Source organism: Tenrec ecaudatus, chromosome 1, assembly GCF_050624435.1.
Source record: "Tenrec ecaudatus isolate mTenEca1 chromosome 1, mTenEca1.hap1, whole genome shotgun sequence".
NCBI classification, from domain to species: Eukaryota; Metazoa; Chordata; class Mammalia; order Afrosoricida; family Tenrecidae; genus Tenrec; species Tenrec ecaudatus.
In genome coordinates, this window is record NC_134530.1 from 254,421,085 (window position 1) to 254,446,070 (window position 24,986).

The 24,986-nt window shown below is 39.1% G+C and overlaps 1 protein-coding gene across 1 annotated transcript; it reads right to left on the reverse strand.

Annotated features, from left to right (window-relative positions):
- Positions 1-128: 128 nt before the first annotated feature.
- On the reverse strand, positions 129-24,959 carry TFB2M (transcription factor B2, mitochondrial). The gene is made up of 8 exons (XM_075531372.1): positions 24,504-24,959; positions 18,821-18,909; positions 11,382-11,535; positions 10,914-11,062; positions 9,249-9,338; positions 7,604-7,666; positions 3,954-4,114; positions 129-749 (listed from the first exon to the last, which is right to left on the reverse strand). The coding sequence occupies exons 1-8, from the start codon at positions 24,811-24,813 to the stop codon at positions 572-574; spliced, it is 1,194 nt and encodes a 397-aa protein (XP_075387487.1). The 5' UTR covers positions 24,814-24,959; the 3' UTR covers positions 129-571.
- Between the last annotated feature and the right edge of the window lie 27 nt (positions 24,960-24,986).

Consider the following 24,986-nt stretch of genomic DNA (forward strand, 5'->3'; position numbering starts at 1 on the left):
AATCATTTAAAGACAAAATAAGTCATCACAAAAACATTATTATTTAAAATATTTTATTAAAAATTTTAAACCATATTAAAATTTAAATAACTATTAATAGAATTTAATAATATATTTCAACAAGTTGAAAAGTAAAACAAACCACTTCAATTAGTTTAATCTATTTTCTAAGTATAATAATGTAAAAAGTCTTTTGCTGCAAAAAATAAACAGTGAAAGTAAAATATTTAAGTTAATGTAAGATGTTTAACCAAAAGGATAATGCTGAATTAAATTTTATCTGGTAAGAGTCTTATGTTCTTAGTAGATAATTTAAAACAATGAAAAAAATTTCGATTCCATCAAATTCACAATTGGTAATTTTTGGGAGTTAGCTATGTATAAAATAAGTCATAAATCATTGTTTTATCCAATAGGCCAGCAGTATGTAGTCCATAAGAAAGGACCAGCCTGGTCTTTGCAAATCAGTTCTGTTGAAAGAAATGGGCTTTCCATACTTACTTCTTTTTCGTTTGTGACATAATATCTAACAAACAAGCTTCTGCATCTAACTTCTCGGCAGTCTAGCTCCCTACAGAGCTCTGTCTTCCATGATGTCTTCACATAGCCACTTATAGGTATAATCTTTCGCACACTCTATTGCTTCGAAAAGATGTTTGAAGTCCTCAGGGCACATGTTAATTGTTTTTACATTTTTATGTTTTCTGATTTGCATTAATATATCCACTGCATCAACAGGACTTATTGAACTGCAAAATAAATATAAAGTAAATCTGCTTATTATTTTAAAATAACTACATAATTTAAAATATATAATTTATCTTAATCAATGCTAACACAACATATATTATGTGAAACTTCTTAAAGTTTTTCAAGGATAATCTATCACAAAAGTGGCATATTTAGACTTTAACACATTCTAATAAGTTTACAAATTTCCAGCCAAGTTATGTATTAAACAATTATTATGCCTATTTAATTCATCCTCTCAATCTCCTAGAAAAATAGCATTAACTCAATTTAGGTTGATTTACAATCTTTTAAGTTCAATAAATAGAAACAGTGCAAACTTTGGCAATTTTCAAGAAAGGAACTATTTAACCTGGCAAAAAACTATCAAGATAGCCTCTGATAGCAGAATAATCACCCCATAATAAAATGTCCATAAAAAAACTTCCAATACCCCAGATCCTAAATGCTTCCTCCCCTTCAACTACCATGATCTGAATTCTACCTTGCAAGTCTGGATAGAGCAGAGGTTGTACACTGGTGCATTTAGGAGCTGGAGGCACAGGGAATCCAGGGTGGATGATACCTTCAGGACCAGGGGTGTGAGGGCCGATACTGGGAGAGTAGAGGGTGAGTGGGTTGGAAAGAGGGAACCAATTACAAAGATCTACATGTGACCTCCTCCCTGTGGGACGGACAACAGAAAAGGGGGTGAAAGGAGACGCCAGATAGGGCAAGATATGACAAAATAATAATCTATAAATTATCAAGGGCTCATGAGGGAGAGGAGAGCGGGAAGGGAGGGGGGAAAAAAGAGGACCTGATGCAAAGGGCTTAAGTGGAGAGCAAATGCTTTGAAAATGATTAGGGCAAAGATGTACAGATGTGCTTTATAAAATTGATGTATGTATATGTATGGATTGTGATAAGAGTTGTATGAGCCCCTAATAAAATGTTTAAAAACAAAACCAAAAACTTCCAATATTCTCTAACTTTGCATGCAATCTATGTGACAAGTGTAAGCATGCTTTCCAGCCACAGAAATCTCCAAGGAAACCTTCAACACTTTGTACTACGCTTACCATATTCATTTCCAAATTTCCCATTAGCTTTTTATTTTATTCAAAGTCGCCACTGCCACAGGTATCATAATAAAGTAGATTAAACAAGCAACTCCTCTAGTGTGACGTATGAATTGGTAATCTAATTAATGAAAATGTGATTTCTTTTTTTTTTTTAATTTTAACAATTAAAAAAAAATGTGATTTCTAACATGTTGTCCTTCCCTGACAATACTTGGGAGTGGTCACGGGCTGCAGAGAAGTTGCAACGTGCAACTTGTATTTATAAATATCTGTAAATAAAATGTTCGACTTACAAGAGGGTTAAGCACGATACACTGAGGGGATTGCAATGGATGAAATAAAACCATGTGTGTGAACTGTTAAAAAAAAATACCTTACAGACTTGTATACCACCAGTGCTATACTTATAATCTTTATAAATCTTTACGTAGAAACATGGAATGTGGTCTAGGGCAAGACAACGAGCCTGGTATTACAACTGGTATGTCTCTCCTACTTTGGTCAAGACAGGCAACTCAAAGGCAGATGGTGGTACGTCTACAGGAGCACTGACTCCTTTACCCCAGACAGCAACAAGCTGCTAGCTCTTTGTTGAAGTAGTCTTGGGTCTATACCCCAATAAAGAAAAAACAATTTTAACAGAGATGTGGGTGAAGGAGACAGTGGAAAGGGTAAGACACGGAATAACAATAATAATATATGATTGATCAAAGATTCACAAGGGTGGGAGGGAGGGGAAAAAAGAGCTGATACCAAGGGCTCAAGTAGAAATAAATGTTGGAAATGTTGATGACGACATATGTACAAGTGTGCTTAATACAAATGAATGATGGATTATTATAAGATTTGTAAGAGGTTCCCAAAAATGATTAATAAAGTTAATGATAATAATAATAATAATAAAGCACAATGATCAGGCATCAAAGACCCAGAACAAAAAATCTTATCAATGCGAATGAGGGGGAGGTGTAGAGCAGGGACCCAAAGCCCATCTGGGCCAGTCAGGGTGCAGTATAGCACCAATGAAACATACAACTCATTTCCAGTTCTTTAATGCTTTCTTCCCCCCACTATCATGACCCCAATTCTACCTTACAAAACTGACTAAACCAGAGCATGTACACGGGTACAGATATGAGCTGAAATCCAGGGAATCCAGGACAGATAAACCCGCCAGGACCAATAAAGAGTAGTGATACCAGGAGGGGAAGGGTATGGTGGGAGGAGAAGGGGGTACCGATCACAATGATCTACATATAACAACAGAAAAGTGGGTGAAGGGAGATGTCGGAAAGTGTAAGATATGCAAAAATAATAATTTATAAATTATCAAGGGTTTGTGAGGGAGGGAGGGCAGAGGGTGGGGTGGGGGGGTGAGCTGATACCAAGGGCTCAAGTAGAAAGAAAACATTTGGAAAATGATGACAACATATGTACAAATGTGCTTGACACATTGGATGTATGTATGGATTGTGATAAGAGCTTTATGATCCCCCAAATAAAATGATTTTTTTAAAAAAGCAGTTTATTAAAAAGAAAAGAAAAAAAAGATAAAACAATTGGACATCCCTCTGTGGTTTTCTACAAAGGAGTTAAAGATTTAAGCTCAGTGGGAGATTACTTGAAAAATACAATTATTTCAGGGGGAAAAAAAGAGGACCTGATGCAAAGGGCTTAAGTGGAGAGCAAATGCTTTGAAAATGATGAGGGCAAATAATGTGCAGATGTGCTTTACACAACTGATGTATGTATGGATTGTGATAAGAGTTGTATGAGTCCCTAATAAAATGTTTTAAAAAAATTACAATTATTTTTATTTTCAAAATGTACACCAGGGGGAGTATTTTGAAGAAATACACGAATGAAAAGATGGTTCCTTACTGTTAATCAAGACAGTGAAAAATATCTGAAAACCATATTGTAAATAAAAATGCAACTAATTAATATTTCCCCCAGTAATTAGATAATATTATGGAAAGTTATTTTAACGCAATATTTTCCTCAAATGCAAAACAATATAATTGAAATGCAAAACAAAACAATACCCGAAAAAGATAGTGAAAACAGATCTTTAACATCAAAGAATAATTTGCACATTAAATTGCTTTTTGCATACTAAATTTTGTTCTTTTTACTTACGGTAAATGGTCTACTATCTTGGCATTGCGTTTCCCAAAACAGTGCTTTAACATGTAAAAAAATACATTGTAGTTAACAGGTGTTAGGTTTTCTGTAAATAAATTTCGGCGAGGAGTCATCCGAATAAAATACAGCTTTTGCTGGACTAGTTCTGATAATTCCTGGAGAGGAGAAAATAAATTGTGTTACTCATAAAATCTTGCCAGAGCAAGAGCCTGCCTACAGATTTGTTTACTCATTCATTCATTCATTCAAGCTAACTGGTAATCACCATAGGCCCTGAAAGTCCCTGTATGAGGGGTCTAACAGTTTGTGGAAATTTTAATTAAGGATAATAAAAAAATTTCCCAGGCATACATATTTGAAGTCTCCTTGCATGTTCTTGCTGTGCGTGTCAAGAATGAAATGCCCTGACCACTCTTTACGTGGGCCATTCCTTAAGATTACTTGTAGGAGCAACCTTGAAGGATGCGATAAGGACATGTACCATTGTGACAATGAACAAGCTGCTTAATGTTTGCACTAACATAGCTTCCTGTAGCTCTGTTCTTCAGCTGCACGGCAAACCTTCCATATGCATAGTATCTAACAGCTGTATCGCATGACACTATTGTATTTGAGGGCAAAAGGAAATGGTATAGACACCCATGGCTGTTTACTGACCCAAGATGTCTTTGATCAGCATCCACTAAACAGGAACAGGCTAACTTCTCAGGTTATACACAAACATGATACTCACACTGAGTCCTTGTTATATTTGAGGGAAACAAGATCAGTATTTCCAAAATTGTCAATACTGCCCCCTAGTGGGTGCTGGAACAATCCAGGAGGGTTGCAAAAGCAGAGATCTACACTCTATTCTGGATTATATGCTATACTACAAGTTTTTAATTGCCAGGGGTGGGGGTGGGGGAGGAGGTGCTAATATTTTTTCCTGAAAAAGGGGTGGCAGGCCAAATAAGTTTGGGAACCTATACACTTGATCAAATGATTAAAAACTACCAACCTGTAAATTTTATTGGATAAGTGGGGTGGGTAGCCCTCAGGTATATTGGTATTGTTAGGCATTATTGAGTTGGTTGATTCAATGAGTCTATGTACAACACATCAAAACACAACCCAGTCCTACCCATCCTCACAGGTGTTATGTTTGAGCCTACAGAATGCATCATGGCTTCTGAGACCTTCCCTATTCATTGTCCAACTTTCACATATAGGTAACTGACAATACCATGATTTGGTCCTACCTCAACCTTCAGTGACATCCTTGTTCTTCAATATTTAAAAAAAATCATTTTATTAGGGGCTCATACAACTCTTATCCCCTGCCTCCCCACTCCCTCATGAACCCTTGATAATTTATAAATTATTATTTTGTCTTATCTTACACTGTCTGTCGTCTCCCTTCACCCATTTTTCTGTTGTCTGTCCTCCAGGACGGGGGTTATATGTAGATCCTTGTAATTGGTTCCCCCCTTTTACCTCACCTTCCCTCCATCCTCCCGGTATCGCCACTCTCACCACTGGTCCTGAATGGATCATCCGCCCTGGATTCCCTGTGCTTCCAGTTCATATCTGTACCAGTGTACATCCTCTGATCTAGCCAGATTTGTAAGGTAGAATTGGGATCATGATAGTGGGGGTGGGGTGGGGGAAGGCATTTAGGAACTAGAGGAAAGTTGTACGTTTCATTATTGCTACACTGCTCCCTGACTGGCTCGTTTCCTTCCCATGACCCTCGTAAGGGGATGTCCAATTGCCGACAGATGGGCTTTGGGTCCCCAATCTGCACTCCCCCTCATTCACAATGATTTTTTGTTCTTTGATGCCTGATAACCGATTCCTTCAGCACCTCGTGATCGCACAGGCTGGTGTGCTTCATTCATGTGGGCTTTGTTGCTTCTGAGTTAGATGGCCATTTGTTTACCTTCAAGCCTTTAAGATCCCAACGCTGTATCTTTTGAGTGCCAGGCACCATCAGCTTTCTTCACCACTTTTGCTTATGCACCTGCTTTGTCTTCAGCAATTATGTCGGGAAGGTGAGCCTCATGGAATTCCAGTTTAATAGAACAAAGTATTCTTGCATTGAAAGTACTGTTCTTTAATACTTTAAAGAAATCTTGTATAGCAGATGTGCCCAATGCACTACGTCATTTGATTTCTTAACTCCTGCCTCCATGAGCATTGAGGGTGGATCTACACAAAATGAAATCCTTGGCAATCTCAACCTTTTCTTTTATTATGATATTGTCTACTAGTCCAGTTGTAAAGATTTTGGTTTTGTTAACAATGAATTGCAATCGATACTGAAGGCTGCAGTCCCTGGTCTTCATCAGTAAGTGTGTCAAGTCCTCTTCACTTTGGCAAGCAAGGTTATGTCATCTGTATGTAACGGGATGTTAATAAACCTTCCTCAAACCCTCCCTTGCTCTCCATTGCTGTACTGCTGCAGCCATTTTTAAAAATCTCTAGCAAAATTTACTTTTATGTGATACCGATAGTATTGTTTGATAATCTCCACATTCTGTTGGGTCACATTTCTCTGGAATGGGCACAAATCTGAATCTTCCAGTTGGTTGGTGAGGTTGCTGCCTTCCAATTTCTTGTAATAGACCAGCAAGAGCTTACAACACTTCAACTTAAAGAAACATTTCCATTGGTATGCTGTCCATTCCTGGTACCTTGTTAAGGTCTTCATTTGCTTCCTTTTGATATGGTTGAAAATCATCCAATTCCTCTTGGTACAGTGACCCTGGAAATTCCTTTGATCTTTTAAAATGTTATACATCATTCAATATTATGCTCATGGAGTCCATTATTGCAATTCGAGGTTTGAATTGTTTTCAATTCTTTCAGCTAGGTATATGGTAAACATGTTCTTCCTTTCTAGCTTGTCTTTGAAATTTTATAGTTATTCTTCATCTCTTCCCCCAGAGAGTAAATTTGGTTCCGTGTATTTCATCTAGTAACGTCCATGCTGTTGCGAAGTTCTTAGCCATCTTCATTCAGCTCTGTTTCTACTGTCAAGGCCTCATTTTCCACCTACCATTCTTTCCTTTGTTTCCAACTTGTTGGTGAATTCGACAATGTAAATAACATTTAAAAAAATTTTAAATTTATTAATAAGGAATGAAATTTTATTCATTTTCAAATTAGTTGAAAGTTCAAGTTACTGTATTTCCCAAGTTTGAAATGGATCTTCATTTTAAGAAAGATTAAAAGCGAGATTCTCTTTTTAAGCCTCTTATTGTGCTAAGCATCCACTGTATTAAAAAAACAAAACAAATGACAACCTTCACTTCCATGGTAGCGATTCAGACTCAAAGTGACCCACTGAATACTTGCTAAAAATACAGCCCTCTTCTAAAATAATTTCAATTTATTCAAAGGAGTAAGACATGTCAGATTGCTACGAGTCAGAATCTACCTGATGGCACTGGTTGGGTTTAGGTAAGATATGTTTTAAGTGTTATAAAAAGTCAATGCTATACATATTTATTTGCCAAATCAGTCGTTTGTACATATACAATTCAGTGATACTATTGATATTAATCCTGCTGCGTAGCTATCATCAGGGTCTGAAAGTAGTAAGATGATACTTGAAAATAAAACCAAGCGGAAGAAAAGGAAAGATTTTAATTTATACTTACCCCGTGCTTTGTTTTTTCCAGAGGCCCATTTTGGTTATATAAGTCAAATGATGACCAAAGTTCCTTGGGGGAAGGAGAAAAAAAAAAAAAAGCAACATTTCTTTTATTTGTCTTTGGTCAAAGTACTTCAATTTATAGCTGTTGTTGTAAATTCATGAAAATAGTCTTAATAGCATCTAAATAATAAACATGTATTAAGGTCTATTCCATATTAGTGACTCTATCTCTTCGGAGTCTCTGAGTTGTTCAAGCAGTTGACACATACTGTTATCAACCAAAAGGCTGGAGCTGGAGTCTACTGAGAGGCCCCTCAAGAGCAAGGCATGGGTCTACTTCTGAAAAAGCATCCACGAACGCTGGATGGGGAAGTCCCTCTGGGGAATGCATGGATTAACTGCTTTACCAACTCAGGACTCCCACATAACCTGCATAGCACCATCTACACCCACGTGATACATAGTCTAATCTACTGAAATAGCTAACATAAAAGGGGCACAGACAAGTTTCAAAAAAGAAATGATTATTTTTACTATTTAGCTCTGGTATATCTCGTCTGAATTAAGATATGTTATACTGAATTTCAAAGACCTAATATAGACAAAAATTTAGAAAACATGCAACAACTTATTTTTTATAATTGTACATTGAAAGCACAATCTTTTAAAATAAAATATAATACTCAAATGGATTTCTCTTGTTTCTTTTTATACTTTGTAATATGGTTACTAACAATATGACTTGATTGTATTTTTATAAGTCTTATCTTGCCAAAGAAATAATCTAGGACACAAAGGCTCATTATAAAACAGTGGTTCTCAACATGTGGATCGTGACACCTTTGGGGGTCGAATGACCCTTTCACAGGGGTCACCTGATTCATAACAGTGGCATAATTACAGTTATGAAGTAGCAGCAAAAATAATTTTATGGTTGGGGGGGTGTCACCACAACATGAAGAACTGTATTAAAGGGTTGTGGTATTAGGAAGGTTTAGAACCATTGCTTCTACATATAACTCCCTCCCTGGGGGACGGACAACTCAAAAATGGGAGAACAGAGACATTGGACAGTGCAAGACATGAAAAATAATAATTTAAAAATTATCAAGGGTTTGTGAGGGTGAGTTGGGGGTGGGAGGGGGAAAAAGGAGGAACTGATACCAAAGGCTGTAGTAGAAAGAAAATGTTTTGAGAATGATGATGGCAACAAATGTATAAATGTGCTTGACACAATGGATGTTTGTATGGATTGTGACAAGGGTTGTATGAGCCCCCAATAAAATGATTAAAAAAAAAAGATGTTCATATAAATGGTTTTGAGGTCACTTCTGTGGGGTAGAATTGTAATGATTTTTTAAAAAAATTCTTCCTATTTTTTCTTCTTTTCATTTTACATTTCCTTCTTTCATGTTTCATGTTATGAGTATGCAATATTTTAATAAGAAAAAAACCCAAATATTTGTGACAAAACCAAAACTGTATTAGCAGTTATCTTGAACTAGTATTGTAAGTTTTATTAAACCACTGGGAAAATAGTAAAATTAATCATGTCTTCTTTCATCTTTTCTCATGTAAAGGTCACAGAAATGAAGCCAATTTGAAAAACAAGGAACCTCTCTGTTAAAGTTCTAAAGGACTTTACTCACCGTGTGCAGAACCTTAATATCACAAGCTACTTGCCAGAGTACACTTAATACTTGATACAAGTTTGGATTTTTGGGTCTTGCCATTAGTTTCTAACAAAAAGAACATAAGCGTTATCTGTTAAATAGAATTCTAATTAATCAAAATCAAATGTTGGCTTTTAATAGTAATATCTTAATAGTATATAGAAAAGTAAACACAATTTGAATTCAATATGCTTTATGATGAAGGATCATTGCCACTGAGTGGACTGTGACTCACAGCAACAATGGAAGACAGAACAGACCTGCTCCACAGAGTTTCTAAGACATATCTTTTTCCTGCAGAATGGCTAGTGGGCTCAAACTGTCGACCTATTAGCAGTCAAGTGCTTAACTAGTGAGTCACCGAGGTTCTTTTGGAGGAGGACAGATTTATTAAAACATGTATCAGTTGGGCCGGTTGAACTCGAGTCGAGAGTGCTTTGAGGACCACCCGAAGAGTGGGTGTGACCTCCATGGGTGAGGCACCAAGAAGAAACAGTGAAAAGGCAAAAGCCGCACGGCCCACTGGAGCATTTTTCTAAAAGCACAATGAAACCAGATGCATTTATCTCTCTTTCCTTCATTCTCTCATTTATAGATTGCATGTATAGTTTCAAGATTCTGAGTGTCTTGTGCACCTTCCAAGATCAATCACAATCTCTCACTATTGGGGATTGGGTGAGTAAATTATTCCTTAACTTCCTGCCTCAGTCCTAAGCCTTGACTAAAGTACAAACAGTGACAAGCAGCTCCAGTTGTATTGGATTAGCAGGTTAACAAGATAAAAACATTCTGGGGAAAAAGGGATGGGACTTTCAAGAAATTATCAAGGACCTCAAGAGACCCTGAGAGTTAAAGTTCTGTGGCAACTTGAATGGACCAAGACTTGGTGGGTTAGTGATTAAAATGCAATAATCCCCCATTATGGAATTTCTTTGGAGGTATGGCCACATTACAATAGAAGCAGATGCTGTGGGAAAGCTTGCTTGTTTTTTCTGGGTCAAAATCCTGCCTCCAGCGCACCATCTAATATGAGGTTTTTTTGGACTCGAGCCAACAGTCTGTTAGCTCCTGTTGCTTGACCTGCCATACTGGATTCATCAGGCCCTATAGTTACATAAGGTAGGAGAAGCTTCCAGTCTTGACTCACAGACTTGGAACTTGCCTGCCACTACAACCATGCAGACTATTTCCTTGCTATTAACTTTTCCGTATAGATATACATAGAGCTTCACTTGTTTTGCTTCTCTAGATAACTTAGCCTGACAGGAGGGTAAAAATCACAAACAAGCCAGCAGCCATTCTGCTGATTCTGACTTTAGTGTCTGCATGGAACTATGCTCCACAGGATTTTCAATGCCGACTTTGGAAGTAGACTGCCAGGTTCCCCCGAGGCGCTCTGAGGGCACCCAACTGCCATCTTTTCCGTTCGCAGCTGAACACTAACTACTGACACTCCCCGGGGACTGCAGAGAGCCAGAAGCAGAGTGTAAAGGTTGCTTTACAGAAAATTTTAAAACAATCTTAGGACTCCCTTAAATATACGTGTCCTAAATAAAAATTACATAGATGAAGGCAACTCAGGGAAACACTACAGAACACTATCAATGCAAAAAACTTATAAAATGTATGTTAACAGCCTACCTGGTATTCTTTTTCACTAATAAATATATTTAGTTCTACCCGTCCATATTTAAATATAGAAGTACAGGCATAGAGGTCATATATAAGTTTCCAAAGTGCCTTTTTTTCACTTTTAATTGGGAAGATTCCAATGATTTTGAAAGGAATACCTGTTAGGAATACAAGCAAAAGTATTTCAGTAAAGTTCTCCACTTTCCCCCAAAGGCCATGTTTTATTAATATAAACCAAGGTAACAAACTATGTTAATTTTATCAATGAAAATGCGTTTATTTAAAGTGAAAAGTATCTTTCCTTGAAATGGAACTTGATTTTGGTGGAATTGCTGATAATTTCTGTATGGTGAGAAAAAGGCCAGGTTAGGTAAACTATACCCCAAACTCTTCACCAAAACCAGGTTACTGACCAAAAAATTTTTAAAAAAACTATCAAATTATAAAACATTAGCTTTAATGGGTGACAAAAATTACCTGCTGACCAAGGAAGCGCTTGTATTCCCAAATGCTGAAAAAGCATCTGTGAAGTCATAACAGGTGGCTTCATGAAACCACCAGTTCTAGGATCCAACTTAAAGAAGTCACAATGGACCACATCCAGCTGTCCATGCAGACTTTTTCCTATGGACTAAAGTGAAACAAAGATAAAATGTTAAGAAGTTTCAGGATTTTTCAGGTTTACTTTCCAAAAAAAACCCAAAAAACAAAACCAAAGATCTCCATTAAAAAAGAATTCTTATAATAATAATAAAAATAAAACCACAACACAGATGTAAATGTAATAATTATATCCTCAAATTTAACAGAGACAATAAAAATCAATTCACCATTATGAGTGATCAAAGTATAGTATCACCTAGAAAAGCCCGAATAACAAAATCAATTTGGAAAGGACAATGCTTTTGATATATGTATATATGGAGGTTCTCATGAACAGAAAATTCTGATACTTACCCTAGTTTAATAGAAAATTGCAACTTAAAGCCATCAACACTAATACCTACTTTTACTCAAACTTTTGTATTCAACCAATAAACATTCCTCCATTTCTAAATCTAGTAAATATGAGTAATATCATCAGTAGAACACTTGGTTAATGCTTAATTTAAATTGAGTACATTTTGAAAACCCTTAAATAGGATAGCTCCTTTTGGTCTGGCTGGACCACTGCGTTGACACCTAATGAAAATAATATTCCATTAAATTCTGTTCTTCTGACGACTTTCATATTTATTTCTTCATTTCAAGACCCCACTCTTCTGCCCAGCATGTATTTACTGAGGAGCACTCTATAGCAGACATTCTTTTGGGCGGACGGAAAGAGAGAAGTGAACAAAACAGGCAATATCCCTGCTGAGATAATGCCAAGTGCTAGGATACCCATAAATCCTGGCGACAGGATGCTTCAGATTACAGTCAACCAGATTATGTTTGGGTTCAAAAAACGAAAAAGACAAAGGAACAGAGGGACAGGAAAATAAATTAGCCTTGAGTCTCTACTTGGCATTCTACAGTTCATCTTATCAATGTCAAATAGGTCTTAATTGAACACATGAGAGAAAACAAGACACAGAAGGTTTGAAGGCTAGTAAGTGCCAGACCAAAACCACACCAAGCTTACTGCTGTTGAGATGATGCTGACACAGAGCGCAAGCGAGTAGATTAAAACTCAGTCTGATTTGAAAAGGATGTGCTTTCTCTCTCCTGAAATAAGACTCCACTCACTCATTCGCTTGCTGCATCGAGTCAATACCAACTCATAGTGACCCTATAACACAAGAGTGGAAGTTTCTGAGACTGTAACTCTTCAAGACAGTAGAAAGCCCCAATATTCTCCTGAGGTGGTTTTGAACTGGTGACCTTGCAGATTGCAGTCCAATGCATAACCACTATGCAACCAGGGCTCTTTCAAAAGAAGTTTTCTCATACAAGCTGCAATAATCACTCTTCATAATCCAAATGGGTTTTATCATGGTATATTAAGTGTTCTTGATAGCTGCTGTTGAGTGGCCCTATCCCCATGAGATTAGAGTGGAAGGAACTGCTCCATAGTGTTTTCTTGGCTACAATTTTTACAGAAGCAGTTTGCCATGCCTAAACTTCCCCCCAACTACCAACCTAGCACTCTACAGTCAAGTGCTTGAGCCACCTTGTTAGATACGGAACACAATTTGTAGCATGTGTGGTACCTCCAGATGTGAAAAGAAATAGGTTGTTGCCACTTAAAACTCCATTAACTAAAAATGTAGTAATCTTATAAGAGAGACAACGGGACTCAGCCCCACATCCAGATGGGTCCTACGGGGCAGCTGAGTAATTGCGGGGCACATTAAAGAGATGTCAGACAAGATAAATCATGCAAGGGCTCACCTCTTCCATGTCAAGTGGAACCAGAATGCGAGGAGTAAAGTATTCTCGCAGACTTATATAAGCTGAGGCACGCAAGCCACGGAAGCACATACGTAACAGGAGGGGGACATGCTAGGGGCATGCACGTAACAGGTAGGGGAGGTCCTAGAGGCATACATGTGAAAGGAAGGTACATACGTAATAAGATGGACTGATTCTAGGGTCAAGATGGCAGGCTAATCCTGGTCATTTCTGAGTTGGCTTGACCTGAGGTGTCCCCCCTGAGCTCTTCTCCAGGGGAATAACCTATGATCCTTAACAAAAGGGAGTGTCCTCTTAGGGTGGGAGACAATACGGTCTGATTGGGCAGACAACCTTCAGGCAAGTAGCTATGAAGCAGTTGACCTTCAAGCGAAAATGGTAGCAACCATGTGCTTGCAAGCAGCACCTTTAAATTGGCATTATTACGGGGGCCATCGTGGGGAATAACTTTACTTAGGAGAACATGACTGGGATGCTTTTCCTACTTAAGAACGTAAAGGACTTCCATGGGAGCCCCAGCCTCCTTGATGTATGAATGTAAAGAATTTGTCGGCATACACTCTCTTCCCAGTTCTGTTTTCCACAAGAGACAGACTATAAAATGAATGAAAAATCCAGCCAAATATATGATCCTTGGGAATGCCTAGTTTTCAGGAGAAACTGAGTGCCGTTAGGTGGCTAGCAGTAGTCTGGGTTGCGGGCCGCCCTTTAAGATCTGGATGTAAGGTAGCTCTTTTATTTTTGACACATACGGTGAATGCACATCGACTATCACAACAATAGCCGATACAGTGAAAGGACATGTACGAGGGCTGAGCTCAGGTCAGTGCCGTGGGAGCCGATCAGCTTTAGAAATGCATTTTTACTGATATTCCTGTAGAAAATGTTCGGTCTGAAATTCTCTAACCCAGAATTCCTCTTTTCCACCACAGTGGTTGCTTTTAAATGATTGGCTGTGACCTTGACAATATTACAGAAAAAGCACCTTTGTTGCTGCGACTTTGGATTCACTGAGACCTGATAGGAGAGAACAGAACTTCCCCATAGTGGTTTCTAGGAAGTAGGACTGTAAGGAAGCATTCTGCCACCTGAGGAATGGCCGGTGATCCCAAACGGTCAACCTTGAAGTTAGCAGCTAAGTAAGGACTGGAGGCCTGCCTCCCTAGGGCTCTTGTGTTACAGGGCCATCAACGGTCAACAGAAACAGGCCTTTCAATGTTATCCAACTACCTTTCAAAGGTAGATACTTTCTAATGTGGCCTTTTTATGAGATCAAGATAACAGCTAGCTTGTTCAAAGCCATATGGTGACTCCATGGAAGCAAAATCCTAGTGCTCTGCTAACATTTTAGGTCAGCTCTATTGGGACATACAGGGTCACTAAGCGCTGGAATCAACTGATGACACAAATGAAAACCACAACATGCTTACTAACATCAGCCTCCTGCGGAACAGTTAAGTGCTCAACTATTAACGGAAAAGGATGACCGCTGAATCCGCTCAGAGGGGCTCCTTGGGGGAAAGATACGGAGCACTGCAGTGAATTATTTTATATGGCTCTTGTAGCCAATAGCCTTTGGTACTCCTACCAAACCACCTGTTTTCTGATGGGTCTGGGTGAGAAGGCGAGGGAAGATCCTGATTGTATTGATGCAGACTCTACCTCAGAGGACAGAATCAGCTGTCCGAGGGTTCAAGCTTGCAGTCCTCATGGAAGCAGACAGCCACATCTTTCTCCCTCAGTGGCTGGAGGCCAGCCTCTTGGTTAGCAGCTCGACACTGCACCCTTAGTACTCCTTATGGGACAATAGCCAGCCTCCTCCTCTGCCTCACTTTTCTCTGTTTCAGCTATTCAATTAATTTCAGTTTATGAACTAATTACACTTCTGTATGTAAACTTCTTGAAACCATGTAAGATGACAAATAATTGTGGAAAAAGTATTTCTTTTTAAAACAAAACTATGAGTTTTATATAACTCCTTAGAAAAGAATTCAAGGTTTTAGTCAGGTTATTTAACTGATGATAAATCTGCTGCTAGAATCCTCAAATCGAAAAATAAATACTATGAAATTGTTAATAAATACAAGGTCATAAGATGTGATTTAGTAAACATGTTGGGTACTTTGGAGTCAAAATTCAACTCATGTATCGCCCCACAGGGTTTCCAGCAGACCATGAGGTGCTGAACAAGCATGGGGACCACATATCTCTTCTGCTACCTCCAAGGTTAACAGCTACAAGGCAAGGGTTAGACATGTTTCCACTCTCCATCCTTAACCCTGTTCTAACATTTCTCCCAAGGAACTCTACATTTTGCTGGGTTCAATAACTACAATAGCCACAGGGAACTTGCAGGTGAAGACTTCACCATTACGGAGTTTATTATGGAAGTTAACAGGTTAAAATTCTTGTAGGAAATGCTCAGTATTCCACTGTGCAGGCAGGATAGTTTCCTCTTTGTTGTGCCTGCAGACAGGCCTCTCTCTGGCCTTTGGTCTTGCCGTGGCCCTGCTTGGCCAATGTTGCAAAGCTCTTTTAGGGCTGCCATTAAAAGCCCAAAGGGCATGCCACTCCTCTATAAACCTCAGACTGAAGGCGTTCAGCTCCAGTTCTGTGGGCCAACAAACCCAGCCACCTACCTCAATTAAGAGGCACCAATTCCACAAGCCCAATTCTTGTCCCAAAGCACTCAGTTTTACTTGCTCTGTGGGCTGGTAAGCTCACTGCTCTGTCTCTTGTTCTAGTTCCTGGTTCTACTGCTGTTACTGCTCTTCTGCCACTCTTCTGCTGCCAGATTGTTTCCTGAATCAAGAAGGTTCCATGTGCAGGATGCACTCCACTCCTGGCGCTTCTCTTTTGCAGGTTGTGAGATTCTCCCCACCTGCTTCTGAGATGGCTCATTTTATATCCGGCAGGATGATCATTACTTATAGCTGAATTGTGTAACACAATCAGTAGCTGCTCCGCACCTTTTTACCAAGATCCATCATTTGGTGGGAGTAACAAAGAAGTCATAAATAATTCACTGCATTGCACTGCACTGAAAGGATCACTATGAATCAGAACTGATTAGAAGGCAACTAATTAATTTTTGTTCTTTTTTAAAAAGTTGTACTGTAAACTTCTCTTTTCATTTGTTGGCACTGCTGTTGGATTTTGTTACTATTGTGTCTTTGAGTTGGTTCTGATGCATAGCAACCCCATGTACAAGAGTACAAAACACTACCAGGTCCTATGCCATCCCCTTAATCTTTCCTGTGTTTGAGTTCAATCAATTTCATCGAGGGTCTTCCTCGTTTTTGTTTTGTTTTTTAAATTCTTTTCTGTTTTTTTTTTTTTAAACTAAGCATGATGTCTTTCTCCAGGGACTTTTATCCAAAGGTATTAAATACAGTCTTGCCATCTTCCCTTCTAAAGAGCATTGTGGCTGTACTTATCCCAAAACATTTGTGTGTTCTTCTGGCAGTCCATGGTACTTTCATCACTCTTCACCAACACCGTAATTCAAAGGTATCAATTCTTCTCCAGCCTTCTTTATCCATTGTCCAGCTCTCACAGCAGGGGTCCTCAAACCACGGCCCGCGGGCCACATGTGGTCCGCTGAGTGTGTATGCCCCATTTTGTTTTTTACTTTAAAATAAGAGGTGTGCAGTGTGCATAGGAATTTGTTCATAGTTCTTTTTAAACTATAGTCTGGCCCTCCAACAGATCTGAGGGACAGTGAAGTGGCCCCGCTTAAAAAGTTTGAGGACCCCTGTTTCACAGCATTGTGAGGGGCCTGAATGCCATGGCTTAGATCAAGCACTCCTTGGTTCTCAAGATGACATTTTTGCTCGTTAACATGTTAAAAGAGGTCTCATGCAGGAGATTTGCTCAATGCAATGTTAAGTGATTTCTTGACTTCTGCTTCTGTGGGATCCAGGTAAAATAAATTCCTTGACAATTTCAATCTTTTTTTTGTTACCATGATCTGATGTTGGTTGCTGGCCCAGTTGTGAGGACTTTTACTTTCTTTCTTTTTGACTTTTACTTTCTGTACACTGAGTCTGAATCCATACTGAAGGCTTTAGCTTTGATCATCACCTGTGTTTCACGTTCTTTTGGCTTTCAGGAAATGAGGCTGTGTCATCTGGATATTAACGAGCCTTCTTCCAGTTCAGGTGCGACGTTCTTCCTCATAGAGCCTAGTTTCTTGGCTCATCTGTCAGCATACAGGGTAAGTAGGGTGAAAGGGTACAGTCCTGCTGTACATCTTTCCTGATTTTAAACCATGCTGTCTATATCCCCTTGTTCTGTTTAAATAGCTACCTCTTGGTTCCTCATAGGAACAATGATATGTTCTGGAACTCTCACTCTTTGCAATGTTATCCATAGAATACTATGACCCACACAGTCTAGTGTCCCTGCATAAATAAAACACAAGTAAACATTTTTCTGGTACTCTTTTTTAGTCATATTGGCAATGATATCCTGCAGTCAATGTTTGGCTTGGCTTTTTGCCTATTCCTTAGTGATATACTACGCTACTGTATTTGGATGACCTTCAGCAAAATTTTCCTTCCATGTGATATTATTGACATTGGTAATATCCATATTCGGTTAGGGTCACCTTTCTTTGGAATTGGCACATTTACGGATCTCTCCTGTTGGTTGGCCATGTAGCTGTCCTCTAATTTTTTTGTACGTTTTTTAAGAAGAGCCCTGGCCCACCGCCGCCAAATTCACTTCCATTGAGTCAACTCGGATTGATTGTGATCCTAGAGGACACAGCAGAACTGTCCCTTTGAGTTTCTGAGGCTATAAAACTTTATGGGAGCGGAAAACTTTCTCTTTTCCCCATGGATAAGCCATTGGGTTCGAATTACTGACCCTGAAGTTAGCAGCCCAACACATAACCCACTACACAATGTCCCAAGGTACCCTCTACAGGAAGCAGTATTCACTAAAAATCCATTTGGATGGTATCTTTACATTTAGGAATTGTATCTGTCTATACCTCTATTGCCTCTCAAGCCCTAGCATTTGTACAGTCCTATTAACCTAATGTTATTGTTTAGATTCCAAGCTTACAGAAGGCAGTTGACCAGCATAGGATAGTTGAGATGAGGAAACCAATTAGATACTTATTTCAAAATCACCCGACTAGGTCTGTAACAGAGCTGGAACTACAGAGCAAGCATCAGAACCTTCAATGTTTTAGTCCTCCATTCAGCAAGCACTGAATGCCTACTCTGTTGTAATCTCTGGGGATAACAAGGTAATTAAGACATACCGCATATACTCGTGTATAAGCCGAGCTTCTCAACACATTTTTAATGCATTTTTTGTGGTAAAATCAGGTGCCCTGGCTGATACGTGGGTCACTTATACTCGAGTAAATACGGTAGTCTTTAAATGATACTCTACAAAAATAAATCATTTGCTTAATTTGATTAAAGCCACTAAAACCTAAACCATTGAAAGGTAATGACTGAACAATCATTTCTTCTTATGAAACATGTATTTAAGAAATGAAAATATACCTCCAAATGTGGAATGAAGGTTCTTTCACTTTCAAGGGCAACCACTCTGGCACCAGTTTTAAGTAATGCCTGGGTCAGGATTCCAGGACCTAACATGTTAACAGAAAGCAAAGTTTACTTACATGGAAACAATTCAATCTCTTTCAATAATGATACTTTTATTGGATGTTGTGCTATGTTGCCTAATATTACATCACATAAAAGTTTCTGAAGTACATTTGTGTGGAGGTTATAGAGGGTTACTAATCTCCAGTACCGCAGCTGTTAAGAAGTACAGCTTGGATTTGAATCCATTCTGCCAGTGACTGCAAAGCTTACTGTTCTAATCACAAAGTTCTACTATCTTAAAAAACAAACAAACAACAAACCAACAAAGTGTGTTGCTAGTCTACCACTCAATAATAAGCTATCCTGATGCTTTACTCATCAAAGACAGAATAAAATTCAAACCGAAATCACATTGCATGATAGGAAATGGTGCTTTATAAAGTCATCATTCAAAATGTCTCTACATTTTGTGTTTTCAGCATCCTGTTACAGGAGATGCAAGGAAGAAAACTCCTCCTCCCACCTTAAAAAAATCATTTGGAGGCTTATCCAATTCTTATCATAATCCATACATCCATCCATTGTGTCAAGCACATTTGTACATTTGTTGCCATCATCATTCTCAAAACATTTTCTTCTGCTTGAGCCCTTGTTATCAGTTCATTTCCCACCCCCCCACCAACCCTTGATAATTTATAAATTATTATTATTTCCCCCCATCCCTTTTTTTCAGATTAACATCTCTTTTGGAGAGATTGTGAGATCTAAGGGTATAATTTTCTATGAAAATATTGTGTAAAATGAGAACTACTATTAAAAATATTGTGGTGTCCACAATCACGGAAGGACTGAACAACTTGAAAGAAACTCAACAAAGAAATGATAAAAATTTGAGTAGAAATAAGTAGATCAGAAAACAGAAAGGCAGTAGAGCAGTGGTTCTCAACCTTCCCAATGCTGCGACCCTCAATGTTGTGGTGACCCCCCCAACCATAACATTATTTTCATTGCTACTTCCTAACTGTAATTTTGTTTCTGTTATGAATCATGTGATGCCTGTGCCGAGGTCGTTTGACCCCCAAAGGGGTCACGACTCACAGGTGGAGAACGGCTGCAGTAGAGAGACTAAAACAAGTCATTGAATGAAAGGATTAACAAAACTGTCAAGCCAGCGATTAGAAACCACTAGCCATTCCGAGGAAGAGAAACTGGGCTTTCTGCTCCCGTAAAGGTGGTCGCGGTAACTCACGGGGCTAGCTCGACCCTGTCCTATAGGGTCTCCTGCAGTCCACATGGACTCGATGGCAGTGAGAGCAGATAAAGGTAGTGATTCCATGGGGAGGGACAGCAGGGAAGGGGCAAGGAGAGATGTCGGACTGTGTACGGTATGACAAAATAATAATAATTTATGAATTATGAAAGGTTCATGAGGAAGGTGGGAGTAGGGAAGGAGGGGGAAAATGAGGGGCTGATACCAAGGGCTCAAGTAGAAAGCAAATGTTTTGAGAATGATGATGGCAACAAATGTACAAAATGTGCTGGATACAATGGATGGATGTATGGATTGTGATAAGAATTGTATGAACCCCCAATAAAATGATTTTTTTAAAAGTTAGTAATTTCAGCATGAGGAGAACTGGTACAATGATTTCCATACTTAAGGTGTCTTCATTTCAGTTTTTCTGGATATAAAATGATGTTCCTTTTCAAATTTGGTTCTACTGTCATAAATAAATAATTTGAACTAAATTTAAAAAAAAAGACAAATCAGAAGGTAAACAAGGGGCCATCTAGTTCAGAAACAACAAGGCCCACATGGAAGAAGCACACAAGCCTATGCGATCACCAGGTGTCAAAGGTATCCGATATCATCAGAACAAAAAAATCATATCACTGTGAATGAGGGGGGGAGTGCAGAGTGGAGACCCAAAGCCCATCTGTAGGCCACTGAACATCCCCTTACAGAAGGGTCTTAGAGAGGAGACGAGCCAGTCAGGGTGCAAAAGTAGCAACGATGAAACATACAACTTTCCTCTAGTTCCTAAATGCTTCCTCCCTACTGCACCCCCACCCCACCACTATCATGATCCCAATTCTACCTCACAAATATGGCTAGACCAGAGGATGTAAAGATAGGAAATGGAAATACAGGGAATCCAGGGTGGACGATCTCTTCAGGACCAGTGGTGTGAGTGGTGATACTGGGAGGGTAGAAGGAGGGTGGGTTGGAAAGGGAGGAACCGATTACAAGGATCTACATGTGACCTCCTCCCTGGGGGATGGACAACAGAAAATTGGGTAAAGGGAGACGTCGGACAGGACAAGAAAGGACAAAAATAATAATTTATAAATTATCAAGGGTTCATGAGGGAGCGGGGAGGGAGGGGAAAAATGAGGAACTGATGCCAAAGGCTTAGGTAGAGAGCAAATGTTTTGAGAATGATGAGGGCAATGAATGTACAAATGTGCTTTACACAATTGATGTATGTATGGATTGTGTTAAGAGTTTTATCAGCCCCTAATAAAATGATTTTAATAAAAGACAAATCACTGGCAAACTTAACAAAGGAAAATGAGAAGATTCAAATATCATGAGTAAGAAATTAAATGGGCAACACCACATAAGAACCAACTTGAAAACCTAGAAGATATGGACAGACTTCTAGACAAATACTACATACCCAAGTTAACACATATAGATGTAGAAGATCGGTAAGGCAAGAATACATTGATCTGGGCATTAAAAAACTCCTCAGCACCACCACCACCACAACAGCCTAAAACCAGACAGGGTCACTGGGGAGTTCTACAAGCTGACACCAATTCTAGTCAAATCATATCAGAATATTAAAAAAGGGCAGTAGCAAGCGTCCAAATTCATTTTATGAAGTAAACATAACCTGGATACCTAACACCAAGCAAAGACATCACCAGAAGAGAAAATTGTAGACCAATATTTCTATGAGTTGGAACCAACTCAATGGGAAGAAACTGAAATTTGCCTTTCCCTGTGAATGGAACCAGACAAGGATGCCCTTTATCATCACTCTTACTCAATAACTGTAAGACAGTGTGAGCGATTAGACAACAAAAAGAAACCAAAGACATCCCATTGGCAAAGAAGAATTTAAACTCCACTTGCAGGTGATATGATTCTATACTTAGACTCTACAAGAAAACTATTGAAACTAATTCAAAGACTCAGCAACACAAATTCAACTGGATTCCTGTATACTAAAAGAGCTCTGAAAAAGAAATCAAGAAAACAATAACATTTGCAATTATTACCCCAAAGATAAACCTACATAGTAAAACAAAATATTTGTGCAAAGAAAGCTACAGAACACTGCAAGAATAAAAAGAAACCTAAGCAAATGGAATATACCATGTTCACAGATAGAAAGCCTTACTATTGTGAAAATGTCAATATTACTCAATACAATCTATATATATATAAAATGTAATTTCAATCTAGAGCCCAGCATCATTCTTTAAAGAAATGGAAAATCAAATCATGATATGGAAAGGAAAGAGACCCAAGATAAGCAAAAGCGCTACTAAAGAATAACAATTCTGCTTGATGTGATTGAACTAATGGAATATGATATATGTATTAACTCTCAACTAATAATTATAAAAAATCTAAAAAGAATAACTTAAAATGCAGACCAAGGGAGCATAGTAATTAACTTAGAAATATATGCATCCATTGACAGACAACAAAATTTTGAGGAAGTGCAGAACCACATTAAATGGGGAAGAGGCAGTATCTTCAACAAATGGTGCTGCAAAATTGTATTTCTATTTGAAGAATGAAACAGGGCCTATACCTCACTCCATATACAAAAACACACTTGAGACAGATTAAAGAGTAAATGTAAACCCTAGAATTATAAAGATCATGTCTATATATAACCTCCTCCCTGGGGGATGGACAACAGAAAAGTGGGTGAAGGGAGACATTGGACAAGTCAAGATATGACAAAGTAATAATTTAGAAATTATCAAGGGCTCATGAGGGAGAGGGGAGTGGGGAGGGAGGGGGAAAATGAGGAGCTGATCCCAGGGGCTTAGGTGGAGAGCAAATGTTTTGAGAATGATGAGGGCAAGGAATGTACAAATGTGCTTTACACAATGGATGTATGTATGGATTGTGATAAGAGTTGTATGAGCCTCCAATAAAATGATTTTAAAAAAAGAAGAGGAAAGGCATAAATCTGACTTAAAGTTAAAACTTTGTCAGCTGATCTCTCCTCTGATGCATGCTGGACCTGGTCTGGTTTTCAACATTTTCTGTATTTTTGTTTGTATTAGGATGTATCTCAGAGGTGTTAGATCATTGGAAATTACCCGTATGAAGTTGTGTTATGTTTTCCTGTGTTTCAGTACATGAAACCCAGGATCAACAAACCTATAGGGACAGTAATACAATAAAGGTTTGGGAGAGGAAAGGGGGGGCACTAAGGGGCGGGGCGCGGGTGTAAAGGGAAATGACGTCAAGGAGTGCAGAAAGAAAAAGAATGTCTGTAAAATGTGGTAGCAAATGTACAATTCTGCTTGATTTGAATGAACTAATGGAATGATATGTGTATCAACTCCCATTTTTAAAAATCTAAAAAACAAGTTATTTTTTATAAAAAAGACTAAGAGATTGGGAAAATAATTTGGGCATTGAAGTAATCTCTAAAATCTAGAGAAAACCTCAACATCTCAACAAAGAGATGAATAACTCAGTTAAAAAAATAGAGGATAGGAAAAGAGAGTTCACCTAAAAAAGCAACTAGGTGGCCACAAACATGAAGAAATGCTCATCATTAGCCACTCAAAAGATGCAAACCCAAATGGCAATGAGATACCACCGTACACAGGCACTGACTGCAAAGTTCAGAAAAGGAGAACAAATGCTGGAGAAGAAGAGGAGAGACTGGAGCCTTCAGCCACTGTCAGCGGGACTCTAAAACAGCCTAACCACTGTGGAAAGCCGTATGGCACTTCCTCACACAACTGGGAATCCCACGGTTTTGCATAGAATCGAAAGAAATAAAGAACATAGCATGAACAGATACATATGACCATCCATGTTAACCGCGGCACTAAGATGGAAACCTAAACGCTTGGTGCTGGAAGAATGGATAAACTTTGGTTCATACACACAAAAGAATACTAAGTAACAACAACAACAAAACGAATACTCAGTAACGTTAAAGAATAGTAGAATTGGTGGACAAAAGGGCAAGTATTTATGACACCACTGTTAATCAAGAAAAGGTTTTCAAACCACAAGAGAATGCGACTTTGAAGGTTACCAGTGGGCAGGAGGGTAAGGGAGAGAATAGGCTAGATGAGGCAGTTGCTCGAGGGGACAGATATTATATAACAAGAAGAAGGTCAAAATGCAAAGGGGACGAGGGACCGATCAAAGTATTAGGAGGTTGCATAAGTTGTTGGGTGCAACAATGTTCTTAAAATAACATCTTGTCAGTAGTACAGACTATATACATATGCTGTGGCCACTCTCCAAGTAAGCTGCTTAAAAAGAAAGGGCAGTGTGTTAGGTGGCGCCCGCCACATCCAGGGTATTAAAATCCACCAAACTGATTGATGTCCAAGAAACTGCAATCCATGCCAGACTCACCTGGATTGCACTCCAGTATCACCGAGGGAGGTTTTTGCGTTTCCTGCAGCATCTGCGCCAAGGTCTCAGCCACGCTCAGGCTAGTTACGTAACGCTTGTTGTCTAAGCGATACTTCGGCACGCACGAAGGCGATTCCACCGTCTCAGGGCAGGGCAGCGGCTGCGCCAGGGAGTCTGAGAAGGCCCTGCGAGGGGTCTGCGCGAAGTCCTTCCGCGTCCCCACTCCGGATCCCAAAATGCGGACGCGGCCACAGCCGGTCAAGATGGAGAGGGCCAGCCGCGGGCAGAGCCCTGCCACGGGGACCCACATACTTTCTCTCTAAGCTCTGACCCTTCCGAAGATCACTCGCCGTTGCTAATTCGGCGAACCCCGCGCGGGGCACCCACGTGCAACATTTCTTTGCAGCCAGACGAGGGAAGGCGGAAGTAAACAGTGGAAACCGCGCATGCGTACGAGCAATCTTTCCCGTCTTTCTCTCACTT

Excerpts from the sequence above, each read along its gene's own strand:
- TFB2M (XM_075531372.1), bottom strand. The coding sequence starts at position 24,813 with ATGTGGGTCCCCGTGGCAGGGCTCTGCCCGCGGCTGGCCCTCTCCATC. Across the intron at positions 18,910-24,503 it reads GATACTGGAGTGCAATCCAG|GTCCTGGAATCCTGACCCAG; the intron begins GTGAGTCTGGCA and ends TTAACATGTTAG. Across the intron at positions 7,667-9,248 it reads ATATTAAGGTTCTGCACACG|GAACTTTGGTCATCATTTGA; the intron begins GTGAGTAAAGTC and ends CCTTCCCCCAAG.